Source organism: Aulonocara stuartgranti (assembly GCF_965226115.1).
Source record: "Aulonocara stuartgranti genome assembly, chromosome: 23".
In the NCBI taxonomy this organism is placed as follows: Eukaryota; Metazoa; Chordata; class Actinopteri; order Cichliformes; family Cichlidae; genus Aulonocara; species Aulonocara stuartgranti.
In genome coordinates, this window is record NC_138958.1 from 48,273,743 (window position 1) to 48,293,007 (window position 19,265).

Here is a 19,265-nt window from a genome sequence, read left to right on the forward strand (position 1 = left end):
TCACTTTTCACTGGCTTTAATCTTGAAGGTTTCTCCAGATGTGGAACATTCATGCTAAACATTCAACATCTGACGACCGTCTCCGTGTAAAACACTGACAAACTCAAACTTTATACGGTAACTGACAGATTTATTCCTCCATTTTCAGGCATTTCACAATGAACTTGGATTAGTTTGATGATTTTATTCACGTTGGTGAATAAAACCAGCCAAGAGGCTGATTCCTGCAGAGGAGGAGGCAGAGTGGAGGAATCTGCAGGTTCTGTCTCTAACACACAACCAGAGCTTCAATCATAACGAGCACATAATAAAACCATGATCCCCCTGATCGACTCTTTTAGCCTGTTTCCTCTGGATCGAACAGGATCTAACAAACCCCAGCTTCTGCTGGGACACTGGTCATCATGGGAGGAAAAAGATGGCTGCCGTGTTGCTGTTTCCTGTCTTACACCAGGGTTATACTTCCTGTATCTGTGGGTCTGAGTTTTTAATCAGAGGATGAACTTAAAGCTTTCAGTCTGCTCTACAACCCACCACCTATCCACACGTCTTCTAAGTGGACTGGAAATCAGTAAAACTTCTACCAGACTTTAGTAAATATTGCATTAAGATGAGCAGACAGATTTTAATCTCAGCATCGTGCACACAGATTTTTCAGGACACTGGAAGAGTTCCTGCCGTGGATTTAGATGTTAGTGTTGTGTGGATGATCCCATTCTGTGATCTTTGTGTTACTAACACTGATGACACCACCGTTATTGGACTCATCTCGGACGGGGATGAGTCTGCCTACAGGAGGGAGGTTGAACGTCTGGTGTCCTGGTGCAGCCACAACAACCTGGTGCTGAATGCCCAGAAGACAGTGGAGATTATTGTGGACTTCAGGACGCACACAGCTCCACTCCCCCCCATCATCCTGACTGACACCCCCATCACCTCTGTGGACTCATTCCGCTTCCTGGGTACCACCATCACCCAGGACCTGAAGTGGGAGCCCACCATCACCTCCGTCATTAAGAAAGCCCAGCAGAGGATGTACTTCCTGAGGCAGCTGAAGAAATTCAACCTGCCAACACGGACGATGATGCAATTCTACACTGCAATCATCGAGTCCATCCTCACCTCCTCCATCACTGTGTGGTACGCTGGAGCCACTATCAGGGACAAACAGAGACTGCAGCGTGTTGTGCGCTCTGCTGAGAAGGTGATTGGCTGCAGACTCCCATCTCTGCAGGACCTGTACACCTCCAGGACACTGGGGCGTGCAGCTCGGATCTCAGCTGACCCTTCTCACCCTGGACACAGTCTGTTTGACCTGCTCCCCTCAGGCAGGAGGCTCCGGTCCATTCGCACCAGAACCTCTCGCCATAAGAACAGTTTCTTCCCCTCTGCTGTCGGACACATGAACAATAACCGTATGACTGTTCCCACCACTAACACCCTATGCTGTGTTCACTGCATCATTCCATGTTTGGCACTGATCACCACCTGCACTCATGTATATATCATGTATATATCTATCTACTTAGCACTTTTAATTCTTATTCTTATTTTTATTTTCATGTCTATTTAAGCGTAATTTATGGCAGTATGTTTGCACTGAAGCACCGCAGCAATTTCCTAATGTTGTAAACCTGCTCAACATTTGGCAATAAAACCCTTTCTGATTCTGATTCTGATGCTTTTACACTTTAGGACCCTCGAGACCTCTGCTGCTCAGCCGTCCTGATCGCTGCCTCCACTTTAACCAGAGGCTGTAACCTCTGATCATTTCACCTGCACCGGCAGTAAAACTCTTCTCCACAACCAAACGTGCCATAAACCCGTCACAGCTTCATCATCAGCTCAGTCTCAGCAACATGCAGACGACCGAGCAGCAGAAACTCTGCAGGGAACGTCTGAAGTCTGTTCTTCAGTTTTCCCAGCTCACTGTTTATTGAACATGAGACAGAAAAATAACTTCACCTTTAATGTGAAACTTTTATCGCCTGTGACATGTTTGCAGGAAGTTTTCATGCTGTGATTTAGTGTCACAGCCATAAATATCACACAAGGTAAAAACTACAAGTCCCAGCATCCTCTGTGTTTAGGGAGGAGCAGTGAAAGTGAAAGTGTTGCTCCTCCGTTCAGAGCAGCAGGAGGAGGAAGGTGGAGCTGAGGCAGGTGAGTGTTAACATGAATATGTTTCTTCTTATGACATAAAATAATTCCACACTGTTCGTGTCTGTGGGTGAAACGTGAGGCCGGTCGGCTCCTCTGAGCGCTGGTTTCCTGTAAGTAGAGAGGAAGTGAGTTTAGCTGAGAGAGCAGGAGGAGAGTGAGAGCTGTGCTGAGGCAGGTGAGTGTTAACACCGCTCTGACATTACTGTGTCTCTGTGGCGGGAACAACAGGCTCCGTCAGTGGAGGCAAAAATAATCAGACTTTGGTTTTTCAAAGGAAACTACTTTATGTTGGGAGAAGCCGCGCGCTCATTGGATAACGACTTGTCTATCTCAAGTTATTAGCCAATGAGCGCGCAGGTTCACAGTAAGACCCGCCCTTATCACGACGGGTTTTAAAACTAAAATGGCGACAGAAACTCTGTGAGTGGAGTTCAGGCTGACTTTATGAAAGTGCGACGTTTGAGCCACTTCCTGTTCTCAGTCCCGGCGTCCTGATCACCGAGGTTTCTGTTGCTCTGATGTCTGATATCGATTATATCGGTAAACAGGCTGTAGGCAGAAACATCAGGTCTGATCTGAAAATCCCTTCAGAAACAAACTTTAAGAGTTTTATGTCCGTGAGGCTGTAAAACTGTAACGTGTCCTGTGATCCATAAACACTCTGTGATGAATAATCTGAAGTCATTTTGAGCCTGACAGTAGTTTCCTGTCACAGAGCAGAAGCTGCAGGCAGTTTTTGGCACCTTTATATTTAATTTATTCCAAAATAAATCAATAAAGGTAGAAAAGAACTCTCAGTGACATTAAAAATCTATTTTTAAAGACAGATGTGACCAAGTGCAACAAATATAAGATGAGATGTTTACAGATATTTGAAGTATTGATCATATGTAGAACACAGAGCAGGTCCAATAACAGAGTCATCCTGCTCACAAACAGCAGTTTGGTTTCATGAGCTCACTTCCTGCAGTGATCCTCAGCTTCTCTCCAAAGGAGCCGTAACATGTGGGCTCCTCACCATGATGATGATCCCAAACACACGGAGTTCCTTCATCCACCTGATCATGTACTTATTAAATAATGTGATGGTTTTGGTGTTTTTTAAAGACTTTGAGCCTCTAAAATAACTGGTTTGGACTTTAGGGCCAAAGCTCCAACATTAGAAAGCCGTCAGTGTGATGCTTCCAGTACAACAGCACCTCTGAGTGTGTGTGTTTACCTCTCAGACTAACTCCACCCTGACATCAAGAAGATGGAGGAAGAGGACGGAGCAGCATCCAGCTGTGTGTCTGTGAGGAGTGACGGAGTTACACAAACACCTCCACCTTACAGTCATGGACCTGCAGCAACAATGTAAGAACACTACTAACTTTATTAGTCATTTCAACATAACCATGACAGAATCATTGATCTGTGATTGGTTCAAACTGTTTGATCTGAGTTTGATTTTTATTGACTTGTTTTCTTGCTAAGATCTGAACTCTGTAAGTTTAAGTGAAGTCAGTGCAGCAGAATCAGAGAGAAGAGCTGAGAACAAACTGAGTTCATTCAGAGACAGAAAAAACCGCTGATGATTGGCTGACCTGTCAGCGTTATGAGGCAGACACAATATCACAGAGGGATCAGCTGATCATATGGCTGTCAGAGAGAACTGATCAGTTATTGATGTTTGTGTTTGCAGAGGTCAGAGGTCACAGTCTCCAGTATCCAGCTGTGTGTCTGTGAGGAGTGACTCGTCCAAAAACAGACCTCCAGACTTCAGTGATGAACCTGCAGCAACAGTGAACTTCAATCATGGAGCTCAGCTGACCATGTAAGAGAGCTGCTGACTCAGAGTTCAAAGGTTGTTTCTATAAATGTTCTGCCAGTGACATCATAACTTAACCTAACACTGGTCTGTGTATGAAGTATCATTTAGTGGCAGTTGTTAAAGTTGTATAATGATGATGCTAGTTTGGGGTGTATTTTCCTGCTGATGCAAATGCATCTACTTTGCCCTTTGTCTGGTGCTTTGGACAAAGACGTCCAATGAAACTCAGAACAACACAGTTTGCACCACCAGCAGGCAGAGGAAGTGGCTGACATCCAGAAATCCTACCAGTGGCTGAACAAAGCTGGACTAAAAGACAGCACAGAGGCACTAATCATGGCAGCACAGGAACAAGCTCCGAGCACAAGACCCATAGAGCCCGGGGTTTACATGGCTCTTTTTGGGGGGGTTGTGTTGTATTAATAGTGACTTTGTTTCTTTGGACCTGACCAAAATCTTTTGTTTTTCAGTTCAGTTGCAACATTGACTAACACTAATGCAGGGGTCGGCAACCTGCGGCTCTTTAGTCCTTACAGTGCGGCTCCTCGTGGTTTGGGAAAATAAATTAGAAGTATTTAGCTGAAGTGTATTTTATTTATGTTCTTTTTTAACTTGTAGTTCTAAATTGGAAGATTATTGTGATATTGAAATATAAAAAGAAAATTATATTTTATTATTTTTTGATCGTTCAAATAAGCGTCACACTCGTGGAAGCCGGTGTACCCGCCGAAACGCCGTGCATTTATCGAGACTTTCAGCCCCAGGTAGGCCAATTATGGCTCTTCGGATCCACATTATGTCAGCAGCTGTTCTCCACCGTGAACTATGTTAAAAACAAACACCGCTCACGCCTCACAGACGACAGCTTACAGTCCTGTAAAGATGAAAGTGACTTCGTACAGCCCCGATCTGCAGAATTTTGCAAATATCTATTTTTCATCTTTCAGCAGCATAGAGCTTTTTTTCCAATTATTTTTTAAAAGTCAGGTCAAGGCTCCAAAAGCCCAAAGGAGATATAAGGGTGGCGGCTCACAGCAGCTTTTGTTTGCTACATCATTTTAGTTCAGCTGGGTGTCTTTCCTTTTGTTATATTTCTTTAAGAGTTCAAATGTGTTCATTACATAAATAACATGTAATTTTCTCTGTAGCACTTCATGGATTTCATAAGCAACACACCTTAGTTGTTCACACAAAGCATAACGGTAAAAAACAGTATATACAGTGTTATCTTCATTCTAGATGTCAAAAAGTATTTGTGGCTCCCAGTGTTTTCTTTTGCGTGGAAACTGGCTCCAAATGGCTCTTTGGGTCCTGAAGGTTGCTGACCCCTGACCTAATGGTATATTTTTTTTAGCTGGATCGTTCTATAAAAACATGAATCAAATCTGAGAAAAGTTTCCACCTGACCTGTTGAATGTTATTGAAGCCAGAAGTTTGCCTTCATACTGTGTTTCTTGCATGCCTTTTGTGGTGTACTAATTGATGTGAAATGAATGCAATGTGGTTGTGTTTGCAGAGGTCAGAGGTCACAGTCTCCAGTATCCAGCTGTGTGTCTGTGAGGAGTGACTGGTCCAAAGGAAGACTTCCTCCAGTCTTCAGTGATGAACCTGCAGCAACAATGTTCTTCAATCATGGAGCTCAGCTGACCATGTAAGAGAGCTGCTGACTCATTTACAGGTGTTTGAAATTCTGTGACCACTTTGTAATTTTAGTTTATATTTTTAAAGTGTTTATTTGCAGTTGCCTGTATTTTTATTACACTGTGTGTAACGTGGTGGTTTGTGCTGTTTGGGATCGTTTTGGTGTATTTGTGTCAGAACATCAGATAAATGATTTCATCACATTTTAAAAGAAAGTATCAGGATAATAATCTGAACTGAGTCATCAGAAATAGAAAGATGGTCTCAACAGGCCACTGAGCTGATCTCCAAAGAAATGCAGAAGATTGAAGAGTCCGAGGCTGTTTATTTGTCACAGGCATCGTCATACACGTACAACACAGTGAAATGTGCTGAGCTGCTCCTGTGACTGGACAAAACATTATAAACAATCATTAAATGAAATAATGAAACATTGTGCAGATGTAATGTTAAAGTGCTTTGTGCCACATTAGCACAGCATGTACTGACAGAGCAGTGCAAGCAGAACAAAGCAAATGAGCAAAGTGATGTAAACAGAGTAACTGAACAGAGTGAGCAGAGTAATATCAGCAGTAATGAAGCAGCAGGATCAGTGTAGCAGCGTGTGACGTCATAATGAATCAGGTATGATCTGAAATATGACAGTGAGACAAGAACATGATGTAAGGTCCTGTTTAAACCCTGATGGTGATGCTATGAGGGGAGCATGTTCTGATTTAGGACTTGGATGGTCTGAGGATAGAAGCTCCTCTCTGTTTGTGTCCTGATGGTGCAGAAGCTTCTGCCTGATTGGCTCTGTGATGAAGGCTTTTACTGTGGAGTTTGTAGGCTGATCACTCTGTGTTTAATAAGACAGGCAGGAACAGCAAAGGAAACTTGGATTCTGAACTCAAACACAAGTTTCTCCACTTTGACTTTTCTCTGTGACCATCAGAGCTTCTGCACAGTGTCATCAAATCTGGATGTTTGTCACTGACAGTCAATGATTTTAGTGATAAAGAAATGTGTTCACAGAGGGAGGAAGAGGAAGAGGAGTGGTGTCTGTGAGGAGGAGCAGCTGTCCTGCTGTGCTTTGTGTCAGGACGTCCTGAAGGATCCAGTCTCTACCAGCTGTGGACACTGGTTCTGCAGACAGTGCATCTCCTCATACTGGGACCAGTCTGCTTCATCAGGAGACTGGTCCTGTCCCCAGTGTGGAGAAAGATCCAGAAGCAGAGCTGGACTGCAGACAGCCAGTCAGAGCAGCTGTGTACAAAGTAAGACTGAACATCTGTCTGCTGATGGACTCATTTCTGAAAACTGGACTTCTTGTTGTTGTTCAGACATTGAAGAGTTTTCTTTCTGTTTTTCTTTCAGCAGATGTTGGTCTGCAGGAAGTTTTAGATGAACATAAGATCAGTCTGAGGAGGAGATGTGAACGTGTGACTGAAGGAAGTGATGAAACAGGAAGTAGAACCCTCCTCAACAGGATCTACACTGAGCTCTACATCACAGAGGGACAGAGTGAAGAGGTTCATAGCCAACATGAGGTGAGGCAGCTGGAGACAGCTTCCAAGATGGACGCCCTCCATGACACTCCAATCAGGTGCCAGGACATCTTTAAAGCCTTACCTGACCAACAGAGACCCATCAGAGTGGTTCTGACCAACGGCGTGGCTGGTGTTGGAAAAACCTTCTCAGTGCAGAAGTTCACTCTGGACTGGGCAGAGGGCTTGGAGAACCAACATGTCAGTGTGGTGGTTCTGCTTTCATTCAGGGAGCTGAACCTGATCAGAGATGAGCAGTACAGTCTTCTGGAGCTGCTCCATGTTTTCCATCCAACATTACAGAAGGTCACAGCAGAGAAGCTGGCTGTCTCTCAGCTTTTGTTCATCTTTGATGGCCTGGATGAAAGCAGACTTTCATTGGATTTCACCAACAGGAAGCTGCTGTCTGATGTCACACAGAAGTCATCAGTCAGCCAGCTGCTGACAAACCTCATCCAGGGGAATCTGCTTCCCTCGGCTCTCGTCTGGATAACTTCCCGACCTGCAGCAGCCAATCAGATCCCTCCTACATGTGTTGACAGGCTAACAGAAGTACGAGGCTTCACTGACGCCCAGAAGGAGGAGTACTTCAGGAGGAGATTCAGTGATGAAGAGCTTTCCAGCAGAATCATCTCCCACATGAAGACATCCAGGAGCCTCCACATCATGTGTAGAATCCCAGTCTTCTGCTGGATCACTGCTACAGTTCTGGAGCACATGTTGACTACAGAGCAGAGAGGAGAGCTGCCCAAGACCCTGACTGACATGTACTCACACTTCCTGCTGGTTCAGACAAAGAGGAAGAAGAACAAGTACCACGAGGGACATGAGACGAGTCCACAGGAGCTGACGGAGGCTGACAGGGAAGTTCTTCTGAAGCTGGGGAGGCTGGCGTTTGAACATCTGGAGAAAGGAAACATCATGTTCTACCAAGAAGACCTGGAGCAGTGTGGTCTGGATGTGACAGAGGCCTCGGTGTACTCAGGAGTTTGTACAGAGATCTTCAAAAGAGAGTGTGTGATCTTCCAGAAACCAGTCTACTGCTTTGTTCATCTGAGCATCCAGGAGTTTCTGGCTGCAGTCTACATGTTCCACTGTTTCACCAACAGGAAGTCAGAGGTGCTGAAGGACTTCTTGGGAAAAAAAAACAAAGAGTCATCTCTGGACAATTTTTTGATGGAAACACTAACAAAATCCTTCAGGAGTAAAAATGGTCGTCTGGACCTGTTTGTTCGCTTCCTTCATGGCCTCTGTCTGGAGTCCAACCAGAGACTCTTAGGAGGTCTGCTGGGTCAGACAGAGAACAGTCCAGAAACCATCCAGAGAGTCATCAAGAATCTAAAAGAAAGGAAGACAAAATCCTCTCCTGACAGAAGCATCAACATCTTCCACTGTCTGATGGAGATGAACGACATCTTATTATCTCAGGAGATCCAAGAGTTCCTGAAGTCAGAGAACAAATCAAAGGAACTCTCTGAGATCCACTGCTCAGCTCTGGCCTTCATGCTGCAGATGTCAGAGGAGGTTCTGGATGAGTTGGACCTGAAGAAGTACAACACAACAAAGGAGGGACGACAGAGACTGATTCCAGCTGTGAGGAACTTCAGAAAGGCTCGGTGAGTCCAGATGTGATCATTAATATTATCAGTTGGTGATAGTTTAGTTACTCAGTCATAAACTGCAATCATTTCTTATTTGAGGTCACACTAGGGCTGCCACAAACGATTATTTTTGTGATTATTTGACTAATCAGATCAAAAATAAAACATACAGCTTATTGCACCAGCATGCATCTGCTGTTATGTAACTATCATTAGCTTACAGCTTAGAGTTTTTAAGGTATGTGCTAACTAAAAATAAAGACCAGATGATAGTTTATTAAACTTTTAATGAAATTTGCAGATTGTAGCAACAAACAGAAAGGCCCCCAAAATGTGTGCCGAGTTCTTCAGTGTGATTTCTCCACGGTGAAAGCACACTCTGCTCCACATAGTTATGAAGATCTTGATTAACCACATTAGCTTCACATTAGTAACTTTGTCCTCGACAGCTCGGCCATCTTCAGAACCTGCCCAGGAATTGAACTGCACATGTGCACTGGCTCCAGACGTGGGGTTGTCCTGCATAGTCAGTGGTGTCAGTAGATCATTAAGTAAAATAATATGTTACTAGATTCCTTTGAAAGAGCAACCATGGACGACAAAGCTGGGCGGAGTCTGCTCTAAGACACCAAATGAGCAAATGTTTGCTGACCTGTATCAGTGATCACCTTTTTGTTGGCCTGGTCCCCCAGTCCTCCCACTCCCCCCGGTCCTCGGTGGATGCTGTCACTTCCTCTGACACTGGCTCACCATTTATGTTGTGTCAAAAATCAAACGTGAAGATCTAATTTACTCTAAACTCTCTGACTGTTACTAATATAGTCATAAAATATGCAACAACCACTGGAGATGGAGATGAAGCTTCAACTTGCAGAAAATAGTTTATTAAAATCAGTTTGAATAAACCCAAGGCTCAGAGCAAAAGAGACAAAAGCGCCCCCAAGTGGTCAGACTGCAGTAATACTTTCACAGTGTGCAGTGATGCACAGGTCCGAGTGGTTTTACACTGAAATTCTCAACAACAGGAAACTATAAGAATTTGTTACTCTAATAATAAACAAAGAAGAAGAAAAACATTTTTCATTTAGAGTTGATGAATATAAATGAATTTGAACTTTACAAACCAATCAAAGACAAACTGATCCATGTGAGTTTATAACAATATTCAAAGGCTGCTGCTGGACACAGACAGGTAACATCATTTTGACTTGCTGTCACCTGGATCTGGAGTCATAAACACTGAAGCGCTGAACATTAATACAAGTCTGTTTCTGCCAACTAGCGATAAACCTGCAGACTAATGGCTCAGAAAGCTAAAACGAGCCAATCATCTCTGTGTTTAGTTCCCCTGAAATCAGATGTGATATCAGCAGCTCTGAGTTCATTCATCATTACTGTCCAGTGATGAGATTTCTGCTCCGTTTGGTGACAGTCAGCAGATTTTTCCTGAGTGTGGACGTGAACAGTCGTACCTGACAGCAGCAGGTAGCAAACAGAGATCGTCTTTCCAGCTGGAACTCTTCACTGAGCTGAGCTCATTCAAAATGTTCTGGATTCAAGACAGGAAACAGTCCACATGTGTGTCTTCACTCTGACTCTGGATCAGATCTCACTGACAGACTGTGGACGTTATGGAAGCCTAAATGTGACACCATCTTCCTCCTTCATCTGCAGATTAAAGCCAAACAAAGATTCTCATTAAAAGTCTGCAGGTCTGAGAGAGACTCAATCGTTGTGTCATGTCAAACACAGTAAGAGGAGCTGAAGCACAGATGTGAAGAGCAGATGTTCATCAGATTATGACCTCACTCTGTTTTGTCTTCATATACATTCAGTCTGTGTTTATAATGCAGACTTTCTGCTTTTATAATAACACATTTTGTATTTTCTATGATCACAGACTGGCTGACTGTGGACTCTCAGGGACTCATTGTGAAGTTGTGGCCTCGGCTCTGAAGTCCATCCCCTCCCATCTGACAGAACTGGACATGAGTAAGAACAAGCTGCAGGATTCAGGCGTGAAGCTTCTGTGTGCTGGACTGGAGAGTCCAAACTGTCGACTGGAGACTCTGAGGTGAGTTCACTGACTGCAGCTGTTGTTGTTTTTCTATATTTCAGATCTTTGATATTTGAAACGTTCTTTAGTTCCTAAATGTTCAGGATGTGTCTGAAGAGAAATGTGTCTTTGAGTGCTTTCAGAAATGTTGTGTCTTTCAAACGACTGAACAACAGTTTTTCCTCTTGGCTCCAAATAGAAGTTACAGACTTGAGCAGGGTTCATTTAAAGGCTGACAGAAGTGGAGTGGTGACGGGGAGATGTTTGTCAGGACAGCTTTTCAGCCTCCACAGGTTCATGTTGTGCTCCATCAGTCAGTGAAGATGAAGTCAGTACTGGTGAGGCTGTAGAGTGTGTGAGGGATGTGAATGAGGCTGTTGGAGATCTGATGATAGCAGATAAAAACAGGCTGCAGAGACTTTGAGCTTGTGTGGAAACAGACAGAGAAAAGAAAGACATGAATGTCAAAGCTAATAAAGGTGAAGTTAGGAGCTGTGATGATGTTCATGTATCAGAAGCTGTCGGGCTGCTACAGAGACGACCCACACAGCTGCTGTGGTGAGGTTTGTGTTAAAGCAGAGGAACACAGGCCCAAACATGACAGCAAAGCAGGTTTCAGGCTCTGTGAGAGGATTTCAAACAGAAGCTGGAGAAGAGAAAGGACTACAGAAAGAAGGCAGCTGAGACCAGTCCAAGTGTTTCCATGGAGCCCAGTCTAACATTCATTTATACACTAACGTACAGAAGTGAACGGGAAAATGAATCCATAGTTTCAAATGTAGAAATAGTTCTCAGTTCATTTACAGAGTTTAATACCGTTCATGAGGAAATGTTCAAAACAGCAGCTGAGAAGAAATCTGCTTCACAAAGTTGGATCCAATTCCAATAGTTTGTGATGCACTTTAACGCAGCGTGAGCAGTTCACTGCCTAACCCCACAGAGACTGTCAGTCTGGACTTTTCTTTATTGCTATTGGCTGTCAGTGAGATTTCAGAGCAATCAGAGACTGTGGGTCTGTGTATGAAGTATAATTCATGTGCAGTTGTTGAAGTTGTAGAATGAGAAATAGCAGTTTGGGGTATTTCCTGCTTTCATTGTCCTGCTTGTGCTGATGAAAATGTTTATTGACGTGTGAATTCATTCTTCAACGCTCGATTCTGCCTGAACAACGAGAAACTTTGCTTATTTTTGTGTAACACAATTCAAAGTAGGGCTGGGTATCGTCACTGATTTCTAGAATCGATTCGATTCAATTCGATTGGAATGTGGGAAATGTTGCCTCAGACAGTCAGAAATATTATAATTCAGATCAGTATATTTACATATTTTTGTATCTATAAAAGGGAAGCTGGCACTTTCGCGACTTTATCAAAGGTGTGAGCATCACAGCAGAGGCCTTTGTGTCAAAGTAGCTGAAGATAAAACACAGAAAAACATGAAGCTGATTTTTCTGGGATTTTATAAAAATATTCTGCAGTAGATCAAAAACACATAAACATTACCTGATGCTGCTGAAGTGAAGCAGAGCAAAGTTACACCGTTTTTATTACAAACACAGCGTTTTGCAGTTTTGCATAATTTTAAAAAGTTTAAATTTGTTCAGTATTGAACGGCAGAAATGAGGCTTTCTTTTCGAAAGTAAGTAAAAGGAAAAAAAACAGCGGCCGACAGCGCTGTAAACAACGGTAGACTTGTGCGTAACAAGCAAGCGAATAATGCAGAAAACAGATTTTTAGACGGGAAACTGTTCTTGAAGTACAGAGAGAGAGAGAGAGAGCTGTGCATGAAGTGTGATTTTATCCTGGTGGAAGCAAAACAGCAAAAGTCAGAGTGAGTTCATGACGATGTTTATGTGAAGCGTAGTTTGGATCTTCTTTTGCTGCTGGTTCAGTCAATATTGTTTGGAGAGAGATAAAACTAACAGCTTTAGAATCAGCGTAAAAAGGACGTAATAGAATAGAATAGAATAGCCTTTATTGTCATTGTACAGAGTACAACGAAATTGGAGTGCCACTCCCTTGGTGCAAGATTCAAAAATAAATATAAATGTAAAATATAAAAAGTACAATAAAACAATCGCAAGTATTCAAACAATAGTAAGTAAGATATATACAGGATAGCAGCATTAATATAATGACAGTATGAATAGCAGCATAATATAATGGCAGTGACGGTATGGTATAGCTAAGCAGGTTCAAACAGGTTAAACACAAAGCTCGGAGCCGCTGAAACATCAGAATCAGCGAGCTGTCGGCTTTCAGCCCCGACCGTGTCCGTGTCATCGGGTGAGAAAAGCGACATCTCACTGATTCTGATTCGCGGGTCGCGCTGTGTGTTTAAGTCTTTGTGCAGAATCCGTGTTCCTGCTCTCATTTACTGTCTTAGCTGTTGTTGAAATTTTGTGAGATTTCACCAGAAATTCTGGAATTTCAAGCAAAATAAATTTATATTAAAAAATAGATTCAGGATTTTAATTAATCGATTTTACGTTATCCAAGCCAGAATCGATTTTAATCGATAAATCGATTATAAAAACCCACCCCTAAAAGCGTCCTATTAGACCCATTAAACACTAACATAGATGAATACTCAGATTTAAACCTTTATTGTTTCACAAAGGGTTAAAAAGGGAACGTCCACAGTTTAGACTGCAGCAGATTTTATTAAAGCAGTTTGACAGGAGCAAAGCAAAAACACAAAGAATAAGTGTTTCACATATTAATACATATAACATAATAATAAAAGAAAAGCAAAATAATGATTCAAAAGAATGAAAAAGTTGTCCAGAGCAGCAGGATGTCTGAGGTCTGCAGAAACACAAAAACACAGCAGCTAAAAATAGTTGTTGAAAGAAAACGAGGTGGGAGCTGCTGATTCCTGAGCTTTGATACTGGATTAGCTTCAGTAGTTATTCCCATCACTGCTGTAGGAGCTACATTTAGTCACAGCTGATTGTCTCCTTTGACCAATCAGAAGACTACTGTTGTAAAAACAAGCAGACAAAGAACCAATGAGAGTGAAGAACAGGATAAAGAGCTCGTGTGATGGAGGCAAAGCAATAATCAGCAGACTGTAGCAGTTTCTATCTGGATGAAAGTAGAAGGAGCTCAGCGGAGCTCAGTCCCATATCTTTGTTTAGAAACAACATCAGTGATTTCCTGCTGCTCGAGATGATTCCAGCAGCTCTCATTACAGCAGCTGATGAGAGAAACAGCTGATGGCTCACAGCTCGTACACTGTTGGATCTCCAGATGTTCACGTGGCTGAAGTCTGTGAAGAAACTGTGGTCCACGTAGTTCACACGGCCTCAGATTGGACCGAGCTCCCTGGATCACTGCAGCATCCTCAGCTGGTACATGGACGTCTCTGCTCCTCAGTCTTGGAGCCCCTGCAGGTCTGTCCACACCACCAGGGTCTTCTCACTCACCTTTCCTTTGTCCTCGTCCTTCATCGGCCGTGCTGTGTCTTTGTTCCTGCGGTGTTGTTCCCACGATGCAGCGCTGATGTTCCCTCCTTGAATGCACAACAAGTACGGTGCTGGTCTTTCTCGGGTGGAGCAGAGACAGATTGAAGTCTTTCAGGCTTTAGTGCCGACTTCCCTGACAGAGGCTGGACTCCATGGTCTGCACAGGAGGCTTCTACACTGTGTGGAGGTGACTCCTGGACTCGAAGACAGGCTGCAGGTACATGTGTGATGAAGAGGAGCTACAGCAGTGTGATGGAGCTGCAGGTGTGAAGGAAGTCCTGCTGTCCTGTCCCACCCTCATCTTTGCTTCCTCTGTCTTCTCTGGACTTGTCCTCCTGTTTCAGAAACAGCACTGCTTCATGCCGAGGGTGGACGGGAGCGTTGGCTCTGATTCTTTTACCGTCCACCACAAGGAGACACTGATGCTGACCTCCTGATTCATCTGCATGTGTTCTGCTTCACACTGCTCACCTCCACCAAAGACTTCACAAACATCTTCTTTCTTTGAGTCCAGTTTGTCCCACAAACACTTCCAAATCTCCTCCTCTGAGATTCTGCAGCTTCTTGCAGTGTGACTCAGCTGACTTCTGACAGACCACAGACTGGCACAGCATCCACATGTGTCTCCTTTCAAACAGGCTCTTGATGTTTCCTCCTAGGGCTGAACGATATATCGCATTTGCGATAATATCGCGACATGATCAAGTGCAATTTTCTAACCGCAAAGGCTGCGATTATACTGCGATTATAAGGCTGTCCAAATTACTACCATATCCCAGAATTCATAGCGCGGCCCAGCCAAACTCCAGTTTCCAGCAATGGCGGCCGCTACTAAGTTTTAAAATTACTCATACTAATCTTTCTGGGTCACAAAATAAACTTTTAACATATTTTCAGGCGAGAAAGTAGTTGTGTAAACATCAAATATCTGCTCGGTTTATCAAGATATCCCATATTTGCAAAAGTGCTTCGACGTTTTCAGAGGCGTCTGCTACCCACCAGCTCGATAGCTCACCGGGAGCTCGAGGGTTACTGATGCGGCCGAGAACGGCACAACTCCCGGCACATCATTTTCAGATCACCGCGGAGTTTCGCTGCTCGGGTTAAACGTAATATATAAGTCACTTAGACAACCTAAAAATTTTATTGTTGGGCTTTTTTCAGTGTTTTGTTTGTTCGTGAGTAAATCGGTTTGGCTGAGATTAAAGTTATTAGATTAGATTAGATAAAATAAAACTTTATTAATCCCCCAGGTGGGTTCCTCCTTGGTTTTCACACAGCTGACTAAACGTCAAACAGAAAACTTATTAAACAGAAGTATGAGACAGTCGAGAATTTACACCAGTGTCTGGTTATATTTTAGATAGCAAGAAGCAGACGGCCGAGTTTATTAAACTCCACCGAGACAGCGGTGACGCTAATCAGAACTAGACCGTCCAATTTCACGCCTTTAAACTTTAAAGGCGTGAAATTGGACGGTCTGTGTGTGTTTATACAATTGCTATTATGTTTGCACTTTATGTGTAATGTTACTGACTGCAGAGATCAGTAAGATGTGTGTATTTTTTATTTATTAGTTTTATTTATTTAATATTAGTTTTTTAATTGAATGACTGTCTAGTAGTTCACAGATGTCGAAAAACTGAGTGTGGTAAAGCCACTGATTTTTTTTATGTATATTTCTGCAATCTGCACATTGTACTGACTTTCATTTTAATGTTTACACCAGGGTTCCTTGTCAGCACTTTATGCTCAGATGTTTGTAAGCTAAAAATAAACTATTGTGTATGTTCAAATATACTGTTGTGATTGAAGAAGTTAAATAAAAATGTCAGTCATCAATTCATGCATCACCTCATGTCATCATAACAGAGGTCTGTCTTCCAGGAAAGAACAGTTTAAAATTAATGTAATATAGTATTGGCCATACTATATGATGTATTGCTTGTCTTTGTTTAATAATACAGAAGACAAAGACCTTAAAAAATAATCGCATATCGCATCGCAATCGCAATATTGGGGCAAAAAAATCGCAATTAGATTATTTTCCATAATCGTTCAGCCCTATTTCCTCCCACATCATTCTGGCCTCTCAGTCTCCTTTGTTCTCCAGCTCTGTAGCTCCAGCTGGTGAAGCTTCAGTTTTCCATGTTGGTAACAGTAAACTACAGCCTCTGCTGTCAGCTGGGTAACTAAACAGAGCTGCAGCACGTCTCTGCGGTGGTGCTACATCCAGCCTGCAGATGGCCGTCTACGTGTTGTAGTGGTTTACAGTCACCAGGGGGCGCTGTCCCAGCCATGCAGGCAGTGGGCTGCTCTGCTTGTGCTGTTGTTGGTGAAGCTGAAGTGAAAGTGATAGGTTTGTAGTTTGAACCTATCCACTGGAACGTTAAGGACAATCTGCTACGCAGCAAAAAGCAAGACACAAGGCACCAAAGTTCTCTGGTTTACTCATGCATGAGGGAGACCTGGCTGGAGCCAAGCGTCGTTCCACCACTTGACCACCATCAGACTCTCAGCCAGGCTCCCCATAGCACTCCTTTTATTGTGGTTACATGAATATGCATAGGGTCATTAACATATAGCATCTCACATAGGTATACATGTGAACAAAGAATACTGTGTGTGTGTGTGTGTGTGTGTGTGTGTGTGTGTGTGTGTGGTACTGCTGATCAAAGGGTCATATAACATCCTTGGTCAGGAAGAGGGTAGACCCCCCTTCACCCTAGATGGTTCACCCTAGATAACATGGTGAGGAAGTCCAGCAGTTCATCTAAACAAAAAGCACTTAGACTAGAACAGACGTAGCTACGTTAATCCTACCATAAAACAATAAGAGAAGGTACGACCTCTCTCGTGCTCCCAGGATGTGGGTGTGCATTCCAGTGTGGAATACACACCAAGCCCCTGCAGCCTGCTAAAGATCACACATCCTATCACTACACAATTGATTATACACCTCTAAGAATATATGGTTAAATATTTCCTAATACAAATGACAATAATAAAATCTAAACCCATCATCACCACCCTGTATTGTCATTTTTTAAGGCTATACGGCATATATATATCTTCAGCTCTACACCACTTGTCAACATTTTCAGTGCAGGCTTCATTTCATACACACATATTAGCCTTAGCATCCATGTCACTCTGCTGCAACAGTATGGAATTGGTAAAGGTGTTAGCAATCATTTTATTCACCATCGATCTTACACATGGCAAAATGCAACCTGTAAACAAGCAAAGCAAAGCCAATAATGTAAGAATGGGAGTCAAAAACTTTAGAAACATATTCCACCATGGTCCAGATGTCAACCAGGCTATCCAGCCTTGTGATGTGTCTCCTCCTGATGTGTGGTCCGCCACATATTTCTGCAGAGCAGTTAAGTTCTGCAGTGCCTCATAGATGTCTCCTCCAGTCGTATATCCATCCGGAATAAACGTACAACATGTCTCTCCAATCAGCTTACACACTCCTCCTTGTGATGCTGTTATCAAGTCTAGGGTCAGCCTGTTCTGCAGTACCATCGTTCTGATGGCCTTTTGCTCCTCCGCTAAGGCTGTTCCCAGAGTCTTAGTGAGATTAATGTGTCGCAGTAAGGCATATTGGTTGATCTCCACATGATCCCGCACCTCTGCAACTCCGATGTTTGGGATCAAACTTTGGAAGAATTTAGCTCCTCCACTCCAAATGCGGAATTCTCGTGGCACTCCAGTGTCTACTGTCACTCCAAAAGAGTTAGGTGAGGCTATATTCACCTCACGCTTCCGTCGGTTGCTAGGGTGATGTTCAACTCTGTCCATGAAGAAGACATGATCCGATAACTTCACCACGGCACACAATCCTCCCCATCCCTCAGGGAGTGATAGATAGGCTTTATGTCCACACAAGAAATACCAATCAGCCAAAACTCTTGTTCCTTTACTGCTCGGCACCATCCTTGCACATCCTGTCCACTTCTGACTCTTTGCTTTTACTGGTATCCTGTAAGCCCGGTTGGACTTGCATTCAGTCCTCCTTAATGTCAAGTTCTCAGCTCACTTTGCACTGGTCAAGCATTTCATACACCTGCTCTCATTCTCTGGAGGGCAGTAGGTGTATATGTATCCACATAAACGAAGCGGCAGCTCCCCCACTGACAGTGATCCATTGTTCATCACACACAACGGCAGTTGAGCTGTATTCAGCTTGTTCAGCAATATTATGTCTGGCAGTGGGTCTGACACTTGAGGCCAGGCCAATAAGTCAGTTTGCTCAGAACAATTCACATCTATAAGTGGCGACTTACTCCAGGTGATGTTCAGAGGTGTACTATAGTTGGCCTGGGACCAGAGGACTCTGTTGCCAGGATGAGTTGCTAAGCCCAACAGACACCAACTCCTGTCCTCTGGTATGCTGTACGGCCACAGTCCAGATGTATATGCGGATAACGGCATATGAGCACACACATAGCAGTCCGTCCTATTGTTCAAGTGAGCAGTTGTATTCATAAACTGCCACCAAAAGTTTGTAGAATAGCCATGAGGGTATTGGGTGTGGTTTCCTTGGACATACAGGGTCTCCACAGCTGACCATGATGACATCAAAGCCATTACACCCAGCAGGGTAGACAACACTTTACCAGCCATTCTGATGAGTACCTGTGGCTCAGTTGGTTTCTTCACCGGATTGAGACGAAGGGCCCTAGAGGCTTTCCCCCCCTTTGTACCCGGTCTTCCTGCCACTTACTCCGAGCTGGCCTGGATGTGTGTCACCTTTTTGCAGTGGCTTTGGTGTATCCAGGTGGGTCGTTCTGCAATCTTCACAGCAGTTGGTGTTGTCAGCAGAGCCTGGTATGGTCCGTCCCACCGTGGCTTCGACCAGCACTTCCTCTTTATGACCTTTATCAGTACCCAGTCCCCTGGCTTCAGACGTTCTTCCTGTACAGAAACAGAATCATCTGGCAGATTATTTGCACTCATGACTTCTTTGCTTTTCAGCATTTTAATCATCCAGTCT

The 19,265-nt window shown here is 43.5% G+C and overlaps 1 protein-coding gene across 1 annotated transcript in view; it reads left to right on the top strand.

Moving 5' to 3' along the window:
- Positions 1-3,296: 3,296 nt before the first annotated feature.
- The window catches only part of LOC309701531 (NACHT, LRR and PYD domains-containing protein 12-like), a 123,371-nt gene continuing 107,402 nt past the window's right edge, over positions 3,297-19,265 (top strand). Inside the window, exons 1-6 of the mRNA XM_082525783.1 lie at positions 3,297-3,516; positions 3,845-3,976; positions 5,490-5,624; positions 6,629-6,870; positions 6,971-8,756; positions 10,642-10,815. Coding sequence (XP_082381909.1) covers positions 3,416-3,516; positions 3,845-3,976; positions 5,490-5,624; positions 6,629-6,870; positions 6,971-8,756; positions 10,642-10,815 — 2,570 coding nt within the window. The 5' untranslated portion in view covers positions 3,297-3,415. The remainder of the gene's footprint in view (positions 3,517-3,844; positions 3,977-5,489; positions 5,625-6,628; positions 6,871-6,970; positions 8,757-10,641; positions 10,816-19,265) is intronic.